Here is a 13,786-nt window from a genome sequence, read left to right on the forward strand (position 1 = left end):
CACGGGGAGACAAAGCGATTTGCCTGGAATCACAGGATGTTGAGCTGATGCCGAGATTCGAACGTAGCTCCCCAGCTCTACAGTTCGCAATTCTAGAACTTGTGGCGGGAGGTGTGTCTAAAAGTGTATGTCGGTGCTGGCCATCAATGAGAGAGACCTGTGCATTTTTCAAATCGGTGGGGAAAAAATATGAGTATGTTGCTGGAGATGTGGGCCGCCGTGCCACCAATGTACTTACCGGGGGAGGGTAAACACCCATTATTCCGCAACTTTCTTTCCGCATACCATCACTCCGCATACTTTCATTACGAAAGTACCATGACTCCGCAATGCCATTATAACGCATGGCATTACATTTTATATGCTTTTACAACGCATACATTTACAACGAAATTCGTTGTAAATGCATGAATGGTAAAAGCATGTTTTTTTATGTTTGGATAAGCTAAGTATGGGTATAGGGGTACATGTTTTGGGGTACTGAGGTATATGTTTTGGGGTGTTTGGGTATTTTAAGGGTTCAGATATAGTTTTGGGTTATGTGGTACAGGGGTAGTGTTAGGGTTTAGGGATAGGTATGGGTTTTGGGGTACAGGGGTATTTTTAGGGTTCAGGGCTAGTTTTGGGTTTTGGGGTATAGGGGTATTTTTAGGGTTCAGGGGTAGGTTTGGGTTTTGGGGCACGGGTATTTTAAGGGTTCAGGGCTAGGTTTGGGTTTTGGGGTACAGGGGTATTTTAGGGTTATGGGGTAGGTTTGGGTTTTGGGGTACAGGGTTATTTTTATGGTTCAGGGCTAAGTTTGGGTTTAGGGGTACAGGGGTATTTTTAGGGTTCAGGGGTAGGTTTGGGTTTTGGGGAACAGGGGTATTTTAACCCCATGCGCGTGGCGCGTTTTCCCGCTGTGCGCTGAGAATCGGGAAATCCCGCGGTTCATGACGAGCTCAGCTCGTCATGAGCGTACGAGAGGTGTACCTCATGACGAGCTGAGCTCGTCATCAGCGTGGAAGGGGTTAAGGGTTCAGGGCTAGGTTTGGGTTTTGGGGTACAGGGGTATTTTAGGGTTCAGGGGTAGGTTTGGTAAAAGCATGTTTTTTTATGTTTGGATAAGCTAAGTATGGGTATAGGGGTACATGTTTTGGGGTACTGAGGTATATGTTTTGGGGTGTTTGGGTATTTTAAGGGTTCAGATATAGTTTTGGGTTATGTGGTACAGGGGTAGTGTTAGGGTTTAGGGATAGGTATGGGTTTTGGGGTACAGGGGTATTTTTAGGGTACAGGGCTAGTTTTGGGTTTTGGGGTATAGGGGTATTTTTAGGGTTCAGGGGTAGGTTTGGGTTTTGGGGCACGGGTATTTTAAGGGTTCAGGGCTAGGTTTGGGTTTTGGGGTACAGGGGTATTTTTAGGGTTCAGGGCTAGGTTTGGGTTTTGGGGTACATGGGTATTTTTAGGGTTCAGGGGTAGGTTTGGGTTTTGGGGGTACAGGAGTATTTTTAGGGTTTAGGGATAGGTTTGGGTTTTGGGGTACAGGGTATATTTATAGGGTTAAGATGGGTTAGTGTTTAAGGGTGTTGGGGTATTTTAAGGAGTAAGGGTGGGTTATGATTATGGGGTGCAGGGGTATTTAAAGGGAGCAGGGTGGACACCCGGAGCTGGAATGTACAGAACCTGGGAAGAAAAAACAATGAAATATTGGGCACAACGTTCGCTTTCCGTAATCCCGTGCCCCGCACACGCCCACGACCCCAGCACATGCCCACAGCACACGATATGAGACATGGCATGAAGGGCGGAACGTACCACACGCCCCCAGCGTTTGTCACGCCCCCAGCACACGCCCACAGCACAACGCAGACACGCCCACAAGGGACTACTTTGCTGGCACGGTTCTTTTACCTTTTAAATGTATATGGTGGCCGTCTGCATAGCCTATGTCCTTCTGCTGCAACTGCCCTTTCCAACGCTGTATTGAGTATTGTGATTGGTGCTGTGGGTACTGAGATTACCCGCCTCAAAGGTTTGGGCTCTCTCTTTATTATATTAGTACTAGCAGCCCGTCCCACCGTTGTCCGGGAGCAATTAGGCTTCAGGCCCCCCGCCGCCCCGACGTTGTCCTTGGTTCCCCCGGAGCCTTCCTCCATATATTGCAGTATTTTACCTCTATGTTTACTTTGTATGCTTTTGTAACCTGCACACGTTACTTTTTCCTCCTGTAATGCACCGTTTGCTACGCTCACAATTGTCACTTTTGTAATGCACCATTTGCTAGCTCTTGTATTTTTTTGGCTCATGATTGTCCTTTTTACTTTTGCTTCATTTAATGTAACGTTTGTTTTTGTTTTTTGCTCACTTGTAATGTTCTCATGTTCTCATCCGCCGCTCCCCGCTCCTTAATAAATCTATACTACTATTAGCTGACTCTGCCACACCTGCGCTGACTCTGCCACACCCGCACTGACTCTACCCCAATTAAATAAATAACCTACCTCATCCGCCGCTCACCGCTCCTCCCCGCCGCTCCTCACCTCCTGTCCACCGCTCCTCACCTCTCCTCCCCGCCTGTCCGCCGCTCCTCACCGCTCCTTCCAGCCTGTCCGCCGCTCCTCCCCGCGCTGATGTCCGCCGCTCCTCTTCCGCTCCTGCATGCCGCTCCTCCCCGCGCTCCTGATGTCACCACGCAGGTCGCGGCCGGCGCTACTTGCAAGGGACTACTTTTTTTATCGTCAATTTTTTAACTAACGTATATTTTTTAAATTTATATAGCCTATATCCATCTGCACATACTGACGATTACAATGATGTATCGGGTGTGTGGATTGGCGCTGTGGTTCCCGAGTTTACCTGCCTCAAAGGTCCAAAGTTCTTGCTTTATAATAGTAGTATAGATAGATAAACATAATGGCTTGCTTCTGCCAATGGTAAAGCTCCATTTATGGAACACTAGCATGGACATACACTTGTAGTCTGTTGTCTTTGTCATGTCTCCCCTGCTCATCTAAGGATATGAAGTGATGTAATGTTAGGATGCCATAGGGTGGTTGAGTTGACAGTTACAGTGAGAGGGCTGTGCTACAAGGCTACTAGTCCTTAAAGTGTGTTCCCCAGAACAACCTATAATCAGCTTTCTAAAATAAACATACTATTTATATAGCTACTTGAAGGCGGACTCTGACCACTGTTTACAAAGATGACATTTTCATAGTAATGCATTTCCATTTGTGAACAAATTAGCCCTTAAGCTCAGGTTGTTGCCATATTTGAGCATTTTTCCATTTGGTGTCACAAAAATCTCCTAATCTGACCCTTAACAAAGCTGGTGAGCTCCTATGATGCCTTAACAGTTAACTAGTACAAAGTTAATATGTGAGATACATCCAGACCTAATTCCATCAAACGTTATCTTTCGCAAATACCATCATCCCAATGTACTAGAAATTACCGCAATTGTTGATGAAGACATACCTGAATTCACCATGAAATAGGCTAGCTCATAAGTTACGGCATAACTAATTTATTCCTTATCTGGGTAGTTTGTCAAAAATTCATGCTACATTTTATTGTATCACATTTGCTAAATTGATTATTGTATACGCCCAGTCTATATGTCCCCCAAACCACTGTGTATGGGTATCAGCCTTCTGCCATCGTCATTACGCTCTATGTGCAGGTCGTGGCCTTTGGCCATGAACTACCCTTGGTGCTTATGTCTCAAAGTCATTGCATCACTCTTCAGATGTTCATAGGAATAGGCCACGTTACAACGCATGCGATACATCGCATGCCCTTACAACACCGTTGTAACAACGACAGCGATGTTACATCGGATACCATTACTACGCAAGTCAATACAACAACTTGCTGTAGGGCGTGCTGGATGTTGGAATAGTATAATTTACTTTTCCATCTCCAGTCTGTGCAACAGTAGGGAAGGTGTTGGATGTTAAATCCAACATATTCTGCCCCCTACAACAGGTAGTTGTAACGACTTGCGTTTTAATGGCATGCGATGTATCGCATGCGATGTAAACGATATTTCCTTTTCATAGTGTTACAGCAAACAAATGATGGACGGGATGCAGACAATGCAAACATTCTCTCCCAGTCAAAAGATATGGGTTAAATCAATTGCTCTTTTGCTTTCTACGCCACCCCAGTTTGGACCAAGCCATATGCAAATCAGTCTTGAACCTGTGCCCCATGGGAACAGTCAAGACCGAACTGCCAGGCCAGGTCCTCCCTGGACATGAAACAAACATCCTGGGACTGGTTTCAGGGTATGTCACCCTTCTTCAGCCAGGCTAGCTTGAATCCAATGGCACAGTGAGCAAAGGAGGAGAATGTTTGCATTGTCAGCATTCCGTCCATCATTTGTTTGCTGTAACACTTTTCGCCCTAAATGGGCTGGGTATGCCCAGCAGTGGGACCCTTGCTCATTATGCCACTGGGTTGAATCTAGCCTGGCTGAAGAAGGGTGACATACCCTTAAACTGGTCCCAGGATGCTTGTTTCCAGTCCACGGAGGACCTGGCCTGGCAGTTCGGTCTGGACTGTAACCATGGGACACAGGGTCAAGACTGATTTGAATATGACTGGGTCCAAACTGGGGTGGCATAGTGGGCAAAAGAAAAATGGATTTATCCCCGATCTTTTGACTGGGGGAGAATGTTTGCATTGTCAGCATTCCATCCATCATTTGTTTGCTGTAACACTTTTCGCCCTAAGTGGGATGGGTATGCCCAGACGTGGGTCCCTTGCTCACTGTGCCACTGGATTCAGCTAGCCAGGCTGAAGAATGGTGACATACCCTGAAACCGGCCCCAGGATGCTTATTTCAGGTCCAGGAAGGACCTAGCCTGGCATTTCAGTCTGGACTGTTCCCATGGGGCACAGGGTCAAGACTGATTTGCATACGACTGCGTCCAAACTGGGGTGGTGGCGTATGGGCAAAAGAAGAATGGATTTAACCCAGATCTTTTGACTGGGGGAGAATGTTTGAATTGTCAGCATTCCGTCCATCCTTTGTTGGCAGTGATCCCATTCATAGTGGCCACTGAGGGAAGGCTGTGAAGTTATGCCATGTCCTGTACCATACTACACACAGTCTCCATACTTACAAAGGTTTGCTCTGGAGAAAATCACAGAACGCTGAGTGCACCATTACAATGATCATGTGGACATTAAAATCACAACAATGTGTTCAGGTGTGTTTTAGAAAGGAACTAGTCATCTGCAGAGTGAATACTATGCGGGTAGGTCACAATATTGTGGTTGAAATATCGGCCTGCAACAGTATCGACAACTACATGGCCATGTAGTGTAGAGATGAAAAGATGAATAGTAAGTCTATATTTCCCTGTACAAACCTACATTGACAATAGTGGTAATCAATATTGTGGGGTTGATATTTGTGAAAGTCAATATCATTACCCTCCATATTGTGACATACAATCTATACCAAGCGAATCTTGGAATATTTAGGGCCATATTTATGTATGGGTTGCATTGCTTTTGCACCCCGCAACGGGGTGCATGCTTGACACAACCCTTAAATGTGATTTATCAAGCTACGCTAGGCCACCTGGCGTGGCCCTGAGTGGCTTGATAAATTCAGAATAACACAACGCAGCGCAAATCTCTGCACTGCGTTTCTCTGCCCCAGGGAGGCATTCTACAGTGGGGCGATGGATTTTGATGCAGTCTCAGATTTACCATAAGTGGTAGACCTGGGAATGCTTCAAAACTGCTAGACCTCCCCAGTTGAGGCATAACATGGACAAATATGTTTATTTCTCCTTATTGTTTCCTCTTTCTAAAGAGAAAAACACCTCAGGATTGGTATACCTTCCTGCACAAGAACAATCCTCCTTACGACGCACCATGGTGCAAGAGTTGGCTGCGTTGGGGCTAGGCAGCACATTGTGTGGCAGCGGGAGAAAAGGCAGGAATGCGCCGAATTATCTTAAATATGGAGCATACCTGCCGTTTACCTTGTCACACAACATAGCAAGGTGGTTTGCTGTGCTGCGTGTCGTATTGATATATGTGCCCCGAACTTCATAGGACAGTTGGGGTAAATCTGTAATACTTCAGTGAGCCACTAATTTACTTCACAATAAATCTTTTTTGAATGAAACACCGTATTTTCCATCCTGTTTATATTTTTTGCTTCTCTTTTCCATCCTCATGCACATCAGGAGGATTGCTGCCATTGGTGCACTAGGTGCAGTGGCACAGTGCCCCAGACATGTGCTAGCGTGTTCAGTAAGATTGGGGGACTGTGAGCTTCAGATTTTCCGACAATCATACTGGCATATCATGCTAATCATCATGTAAGAAACAGTGTATGAGGGGGCTTAAGGGGCAGTGGAAACGGAAATGAGTGCTGATTGTGAGGGGGTACTTAAAACACTGTGGAGCTTATTTACAAGCCCCTTGCGCCACTTTCGCCGTCATTTTTAACATGGGAAAAATGATGCAAAAGTGGCACAAGGGGCTTGTAAATAAGCCCCTGTATTTTGTAAACTAACCATGTTTTAAGACCCTCAAAACAGAGACGAGAGTGTTTGTGTGTGCTTTTGTCTGAGTGAGTATTCAAAAATCCCAGGTGAAATCCGAGCGACACCTTACCATACCCAACTGAAAGCTCCTGTACCCAACTATTTAGAAAAAAAAACATTTATTAGGGTGGTGTAAACCCCAAACACCCCCCTGAAGCTAAGGCCCTGGGCCCAGAGCCCAGATTGACCCATTGAACCCTGATAATTGCTGTATAATATTACTTGAGCAACAGGCAAAGGGGCCACTTTCCTTGCTTATACCAGAGCCCCTGGCATTCTTGCTCCCAACTGATGAACTTAGTCAATTTTGAATGATTTGCTTAATTTTGAAATTAAAATGATTTTAATATTTAGATACTTTCTTTGCTTGTACCAGCGGCCCTGGCATTCTTGCTCCCTACTGATGAACTTGGTCATATTTTGTAACGTTTTGCTTAATTTTGAAGTTAAAATTATGTAGCTATTTGGAATGTGCACTGGATAATGACATAGAAATTGGGATAAAATTAATAAGTGTAGAGTGCAACTGATATTTCCTTTTTTGTTTTTGCTGATTGAGAAATGTTTTGGTAAGTATTCAATTGCTGTGAAAGCAAGATGCCATTTCTAAAACTGTAAGCTCATGGCGGCTGCAATAGATCACAATGTGTTAGAACAACACATTCGTCCGAATTGACAATGTCATCTCTGAAGCCCCTGGACCACTGCGACATGGCTTGTATGTCAGTAGTCAGAAACCATTAAACAACAGAGTGCAGATTCTAGCTCTAACCTGGAATCCCCTTTCTCTTCAGACTGGACGTCCGCCATGCCGTTCGGCTGTGTGACCCTCGGCGACAAGAAGGACTACAATCAAATCTCGGAGGTGACTGACCGCTATGACTTGGGACAGATCATCAAATCGTAAGTGAAGGATGCTGATCACTGTAAAGGGCGACATGGGTGCAGTGTGTTAGTGGTGGTGCCCACTTCTGACAGTCCATGTGAAATACTTAAGGTGGTGTTCAGTGAGTCGTGGGTTTAAGTGAAAGGGTCATGCAGACAATAAGTGCATTTGAGGCTTCTGGGACACAGAATTGGGAGAGGGTAAATGATCAGCTGAATTTGGGGTTCTATGGAATGCTACGATTTAACAGCTTGAGTGTGAATTTAAATTTATTTTCCAAGTCTTCGCTTTAGGTCTGGCCCTGGGACAGTTTGAGTAGTCTCATCAGCCTCATGCTTTTCAAAAATTGTGTTGATGAAGATACGCACTCATTCCTTCCTCTTCATCCATTTGCTTGTTGAAGTGTCATTAACATTTCCCTTCCTAAGCATTCGGCAAAGGGTTAACCCACCTCATCCATTGATTGTTTGGCACCGAGTGATGACTTTTTTATAGCAATGCCCGTAATCTTCAATGAAAATGAAAAACGGCTCCAGAAATTGTAGACGGTAAATCTTTCTTTAGCAGGAACATGTTAGCAGAGGTAAGTCCAGTTACAGAATAACAACTGTCGTCTTCCACCAAATATATAACCCTTGCTACTATCCAAAAGATGCACCCACATGCCACCCCCCACCGCATTATCTGAAAGTGGGCACAAGCGTGAACCACGGTTCACCCTCGTGTCTACCTCAAACAATAACACGCAGTGCGCGGCTGAGCATGAGCGCGACATAAGGAAGCCGTGCTCGTGTATACAACACATCTTCTCCCTTTACATTTTTTTATGCAAGTACACAATTTTTTAAGTGTACAGGAGGAAGTCTTGATCTTGAATTCCTGGAACTGCCACTGGACACTTCACATTACACTGAAAAAACCCATCACAGCATGAATTCCAAAAACAATAATTTCCTGGTAGATCAAAAAAAAACATTTGTAGCACAGTCATCAGATGACATAATTTCATTCCTAAATAACAACTCTGCTAAGATTCCATACAGTACCACCCTCAACACGTACAGCTTACCTAAGACCTGAATCACACGTACAGGGTCCAAACAGTTTGCGAATCCTTTACCCACTATTACACCTTACCTTAACCGCACCATGTCACCCATTTGCACAAGATGTTTCCCAGGCACACTCATTCTTTCCGTGAGATCCTCTTTCATTTTCTTTTTATTCACTTCCATTTGCTCATGAATTTCTATGAAATCTACTTCAGCAAGATTGCAATGATGTCTGGTCTCTTCATGACCATGGGACCAAATTAGTGCTAGGTTTACATCCCCTTAACAATTCAAAAGGACTCGCCAAGGTAACAGAATTAGGCAAGGTTCTTTAAGTCAACAACATAGAGTGCAAAGCATTCTTCCAGCTCAAACCGCCTTTTGCAGCCAATTGGATGGCTTCTTTAACCCCACGATTGGACCTTGCCACTTGTCTATTGGCCTCTAGGTTGAAGACAGCAATTCTCTTGTGAATCACTCTACATTTTTGCAAATACTTCTCCATCTGTTTAGTGACAAACTGGGGCCCATTGTCAGTCACGAGTTCCTGGGGAATGCCCTCTCTACAGAATATCTCACCCAAAAACTCTATGACCACTTCAGAAGTCACGTCCCTCACCATCTTGAGCTGTGGCCATTTAGAAAAGTAATCTATCAGAACAATACCAAAAGGCTCTTGTGTAGGTAAGACAGCAAATGGACCAATGATATCTAACCTTAACGTGCACCTTGGTGCTATGGGCAACTCTACACGCTGGGGATCAGAATATAAGGCTTTGGCTGATTTGTCACTATCAGCACATTTATCATATAATCTTACTTGATGCTCCACAAAAGAGTCAATGCTGGGCCACCAAAAGTTAACTTTAATATGTCTTCTTGAAGTGGAAATACCAAAATTCCCCTTCATGGGCAATATCAACAACAGCTCTCCTTAAACTAAAAGGGGGAAAAAACTTGTCATCCTGTACAATAATATTATTTTCCACTGCCAGGTTCTCATGTACCTTAAAAAAATGTCATTAATTAACGGGCAATTTTCCTCTCCTCAGGCCAACCCTCCAAAATAAATTGTTTCACCTTGATAAATTCACTGTCTTTCCCCATTTCTTCATGCCACCTATTCTCCTCCACAACTGGGGATTCCAGACCAAGTAAATTAATATCCTCCAAAGTGAACGCCACTTCTCAATCATCTGCGTCATAATTATCATGGCCTTCAATAGGTAAAGGTAATCTGTACATGCAATCCGCGTGTACATTGTTTTTCCTAGGGATGTATTCTATCTTGTACTGAAAATTTTGTAACTTTGAAGCTAATCTGGCTAATCTAGCAGACATGGTAAGACCACCACCAGGTGCTACTATGTGCACAAGATGTTTGTGATCAGTTTTAATAGTGATCCTTGTATCCCACAAAAAGAACCTAAAATGTACAGCACCCCACACACAAGCTACCAGCTCCCTTTCAATCACAGAGTAATTTTTCTCTGCTTCAAGCAATGCTCTAGACGCATATGCCACAATCCATTCATGTCCATGTTCCCTAAGCATCAGCACTCCACCTAAGCCACATTTGCTAGCATCAACCACTATACCGCAATGCCTTCCAATTACAAAAGGTTTTACGTCAGATGCATTTTTTAGTAAACACCTTAGAGGATCCACAACAGCAGCAAAAGTTGGGATACGTTTTGTATAGAACTCTGTTAATCCTAGAAAGGCCACCAACTGTTTCATACATGTAGGTTCTGGAGCCTTTCTAATGTTTTCTACATGACCTTTTTTGGGATTAATACCAGTTCCACTGTTACAATGTCTTAAATATTCTACAGAACCTAAACAAACCCACAGGAGTGATGAACACAGTCAAGTTTTTAGATTCTTCATGCAGCAACACCTGATGATGTGCTTTGGCTAAATTAAAACATGAAAACACTTGTGCCCCAGCCAACGTAGATACCATCTCATGTAGATTAGGAAGAGGATGAGCATCAACGCAAAGAGCATTATTGAGACTGCGTAGATCAATGCAGAGGCAGAGTTCCTCGTTGGATTTAACCGAAATAACAACCAGAGAAACCCACAGAGAAGAAACAGCAGGCTCAATAATTTTCTTCTTACATATATCCTGCAACATTTCCTTCAGTTTACTTCTGTACGACAAAGAAACATTCCGTACTCTATGATGAGCCAGAATGACTCTGTCCTGTAGCTTGATATGATGTGTGAATCCCTTATACATACTCAATACATTGGCAAAAAGCTTAGGAAACTTCTTTTTCCATGTCTGTATGAATTCTACCTCATCACTAGATGTCCCATTACCTGTAACTTGCGAAGTTATACCTAAAGCATAGACAGGAGGGTCTGCCCTTGGATCCAGCTTGATCCCAAGTTTTTTCTGATGTGGCCAACCCAATAAAGACTGACCATCCCTTACAACACAAACCTTCCCAAACATTTTGCGACCAGCAAACTCCATATTTGCCCAAAAACATACCACCAATTGCATCTTGTCACCTGTATCACCACCTAAAGAAACAACAGGAGGCAAGAGGATTCTGTTGGGCCATTTTGCCTTGACAATGTTATTTACAATTATAGTATACCAGGTGCAGGAATCCACCAACACACTTGTACTTATACCATCAATGCTAACAATGCAAGAGGGAAATGTTGTAACACCGCATTCATCATTGATGTTCGAAATTGTGTTTACCTCTTGATCACTGTATTCCAAACCCAAATCTCATTCATCCTGGCTTCGTATAACATTCACTCTCCGGTGAGCTGATCTGCACACCATTGCTAAATGACCCTTTTTTTTGCATTTGGAACGATTTTTCTCTAAAGTAGGACACATTTTCCAATTACCCAAATGGAAACCACTACCACATCTAAAACACAAAGCAAAAATGTTATTCCTTTCAGGCTTTTTTCACTTAGTCTGTCATGTAGACTTTTGTGTTACCTCATTTTTCTGCTTAACAGTTTTCTTGACATTATCTCCCTCTTTTGCAACAATGTGTACTTTACTCTTCTCACGCCCTCTTATCTCATGTACAAACTTTTCAGAATGTTCCATAGCTTTAGTTATTTCAATGGCAGTGTTTAACGACATCCGCAGTAGCTCACAATCTACCCTGCTTTTTTTTGTTATTGGTTTGCATAAGTATTTGGTCTCTTAAGACTTGATCATATGTAATATGCTTGAAATCACAAGTTACAGCCAGAGACCTGAGCGAGGACACATAACTATCAATTGACTCCTCAGGCTGCTGTTTTCTAGAATAAAATATGAATCTTTCCATAACTACATTTCTTTTCTTACTATAGCTTGGTGATAACTGTTTGGATGTGATAGAGATCGCAGGTCACCCGGCCATATAATTTCACCATACACGTACCAGGCCCATAATATTTCCAATTTATCATATACCTTGATCGGGTGACCTAACAACTCTACTACCAGTAACCCTGGTTCCGTTCCTATTTATTCCTCGTATACCCGACTTACCAATCCACTGTTACGGGTACCTATGATCACAATGGATCAGGGAGCTAGCTGTAAAAGAAAGGCAGGCAAAATACCAATATCAACTTTATAATTTCTTTGTATTCATAAAATGACCACAGACTACTGGAAAGTTTTAAAAGTTTATCTAGAATTCAGATTTTGGAGATCATACAATTTACCACCAAGAGGCAGTCAATAATCAAAATAACGAACAGCACATGACCATATAGAAAGAGAGCTAAGGCAACCATCTATGAGTCTATGAGAAGATAGAAACAAACTGAAATGTAGCTAAACAGCTTTGGAAATGGATAACTCTAAAATGGGGTAAACTTAGGCACGAACTAGATTTACTTTGGGAGGTACTTCAAGTGTGAATAAAAGATTAGAAATCCTACAAATCAATAGGAGGGGGGAAAAGTGGAGCATACTATAGATCTAGCATCAAATTCTTCAAATCAGTTTACAGGAGAAAATTATAGAACCACATCTATAAATTCTTAAACAGTATGGAGAGGATGTGTTCTAAAAGGTAGGGAAACATAGGAACATGCTACGAAAAATATAATGTACGACCTTTCATATAGTGGATTGCGGAAAGCATGGAAAATTAACGTATGCAAAGGTATGTCTTTATTGAAGCAAAGACAGAAAATAGAAGGTGCAGTATAGAGTTTTCAGCACTATATTTACCTAGAATGGTGTGAAGACCAACCCTGGCCACGGGTCAGTTAAGGACAGGATAAAACCCAAGGAAGGACAGTCATCTATGGGACAGCAGGTGCAGAATGGATACCCTAGGACAGGACAGGAAAACCAGATTAGGATCAGGACAGGACCACCAAGGCACGACCAGCACCCGCAGTTCGGAAGCAACGCCTGCGCTCCACCCTCTCTGCAGCTATCAGTCAGAACCCCGATTGGGTTAGCGAACTCTCCAGCAAAGTGCTCCGCCAGCACTTAAGGTTTAGTAAAACCTTAGAGTCTATGGTCAAATTCGGACAGAGTGCTCCGCAGCGCTCTGTATTCAATCACCTATTGAGTGCGTTGGGTCAGTGACAGGTCAGCTATTCAGACAAGTCGGACAATTTCTCAAGCTAAACCTAGGCTAGTTATACTGTTTTCGGGTCAGTGTACCACCCCCCAAATGTTGCAAGTGTCAGAATCCCCAATTTCGATTGGTCCCCAGGTAGGATAGGCTAACACACCAATCACAATTTACGTCTACAAGCCTAGTTTTACATATTCTGGAACCGCCTATTGATTTTGGGGTTCCCATGACCTATTCTACAGAATACAATAGAAAGAAATACATTTGCTGCTAATGTAACACATTTCAGCTTCTCCGGCTGGGTGAAGGTGCATCTTCCCAGGCACGTCTTGGCAGGGACCTTCAGTTGGCACTCTGTCAATGCCACCGGCAGAAGTTGGTCATGCGCAGAAGAGCATTTCAAGATGGCTCCTCGAGCATCCCCTCAGACCCTCAATACCGTGGTACATGTAAAGTAAGCGAAAACAAATTAATAACATAGAAATAAATGAATTCACTGTATATTATGAGTAGCTACTTTATACTCCTTAAATTGAAAAATATACTATGGCATTATAATTAGTGCAACAGACAATAACACGAGAGCATCTGCGCAAGCTTCACCACGTTAGGACACAGACAGCCATCTTAGAGGCAAGTACGCAGGCGCACATTTTCCCACCAAAACTGCAACTACGTCACGTCACGTGAGTGTGACTAACGCATGCGCAGAAGCAAACCCTC

The 13,786-nt window shown here is 43.3% G+C and overlaps 1 protein-coding gene across 1 annotated transcript in view; it reads left to right on the forward strand.

The window, feature by feature from the left end:
- The first annotated feature begins 7,356 nt into the window (after window positions 1-7,356).
- Window positions 7,357-13,786, forward strand: part of CAMKV (CaM kinase like vesicle associated) — a 296,840-nt gene continuing 290,410 nt past the window's right edge. Inside the window, exon 1 of the mRNA XM_078662250.1 lies at window positions 7,357-7,457. Within this exon, the coding sequence (XP_078518376.1) occupies window positions 7,363-7,457 (95 nt within the window). The 5' untranslated portion in view covers window positions 7,357-7,362. The remainder of the gene's footprint in view (window positions 7,458-13,786) is intronic.

Source organism: Lissotriton helveticus, chromosome 9, assembly GCF_964261635.1.
Source record: "Lissotriton helveticus chromosome 9, aLisHel1.1, whole genome shotgun sequence".
In the NCBI taxonomy this organism is placed as follows: Eukaryota; Metazoa; Chordata; class Amphibia; order Caudata; family Salamandridae; genus Lissotriton; species Lissotriton helveticus.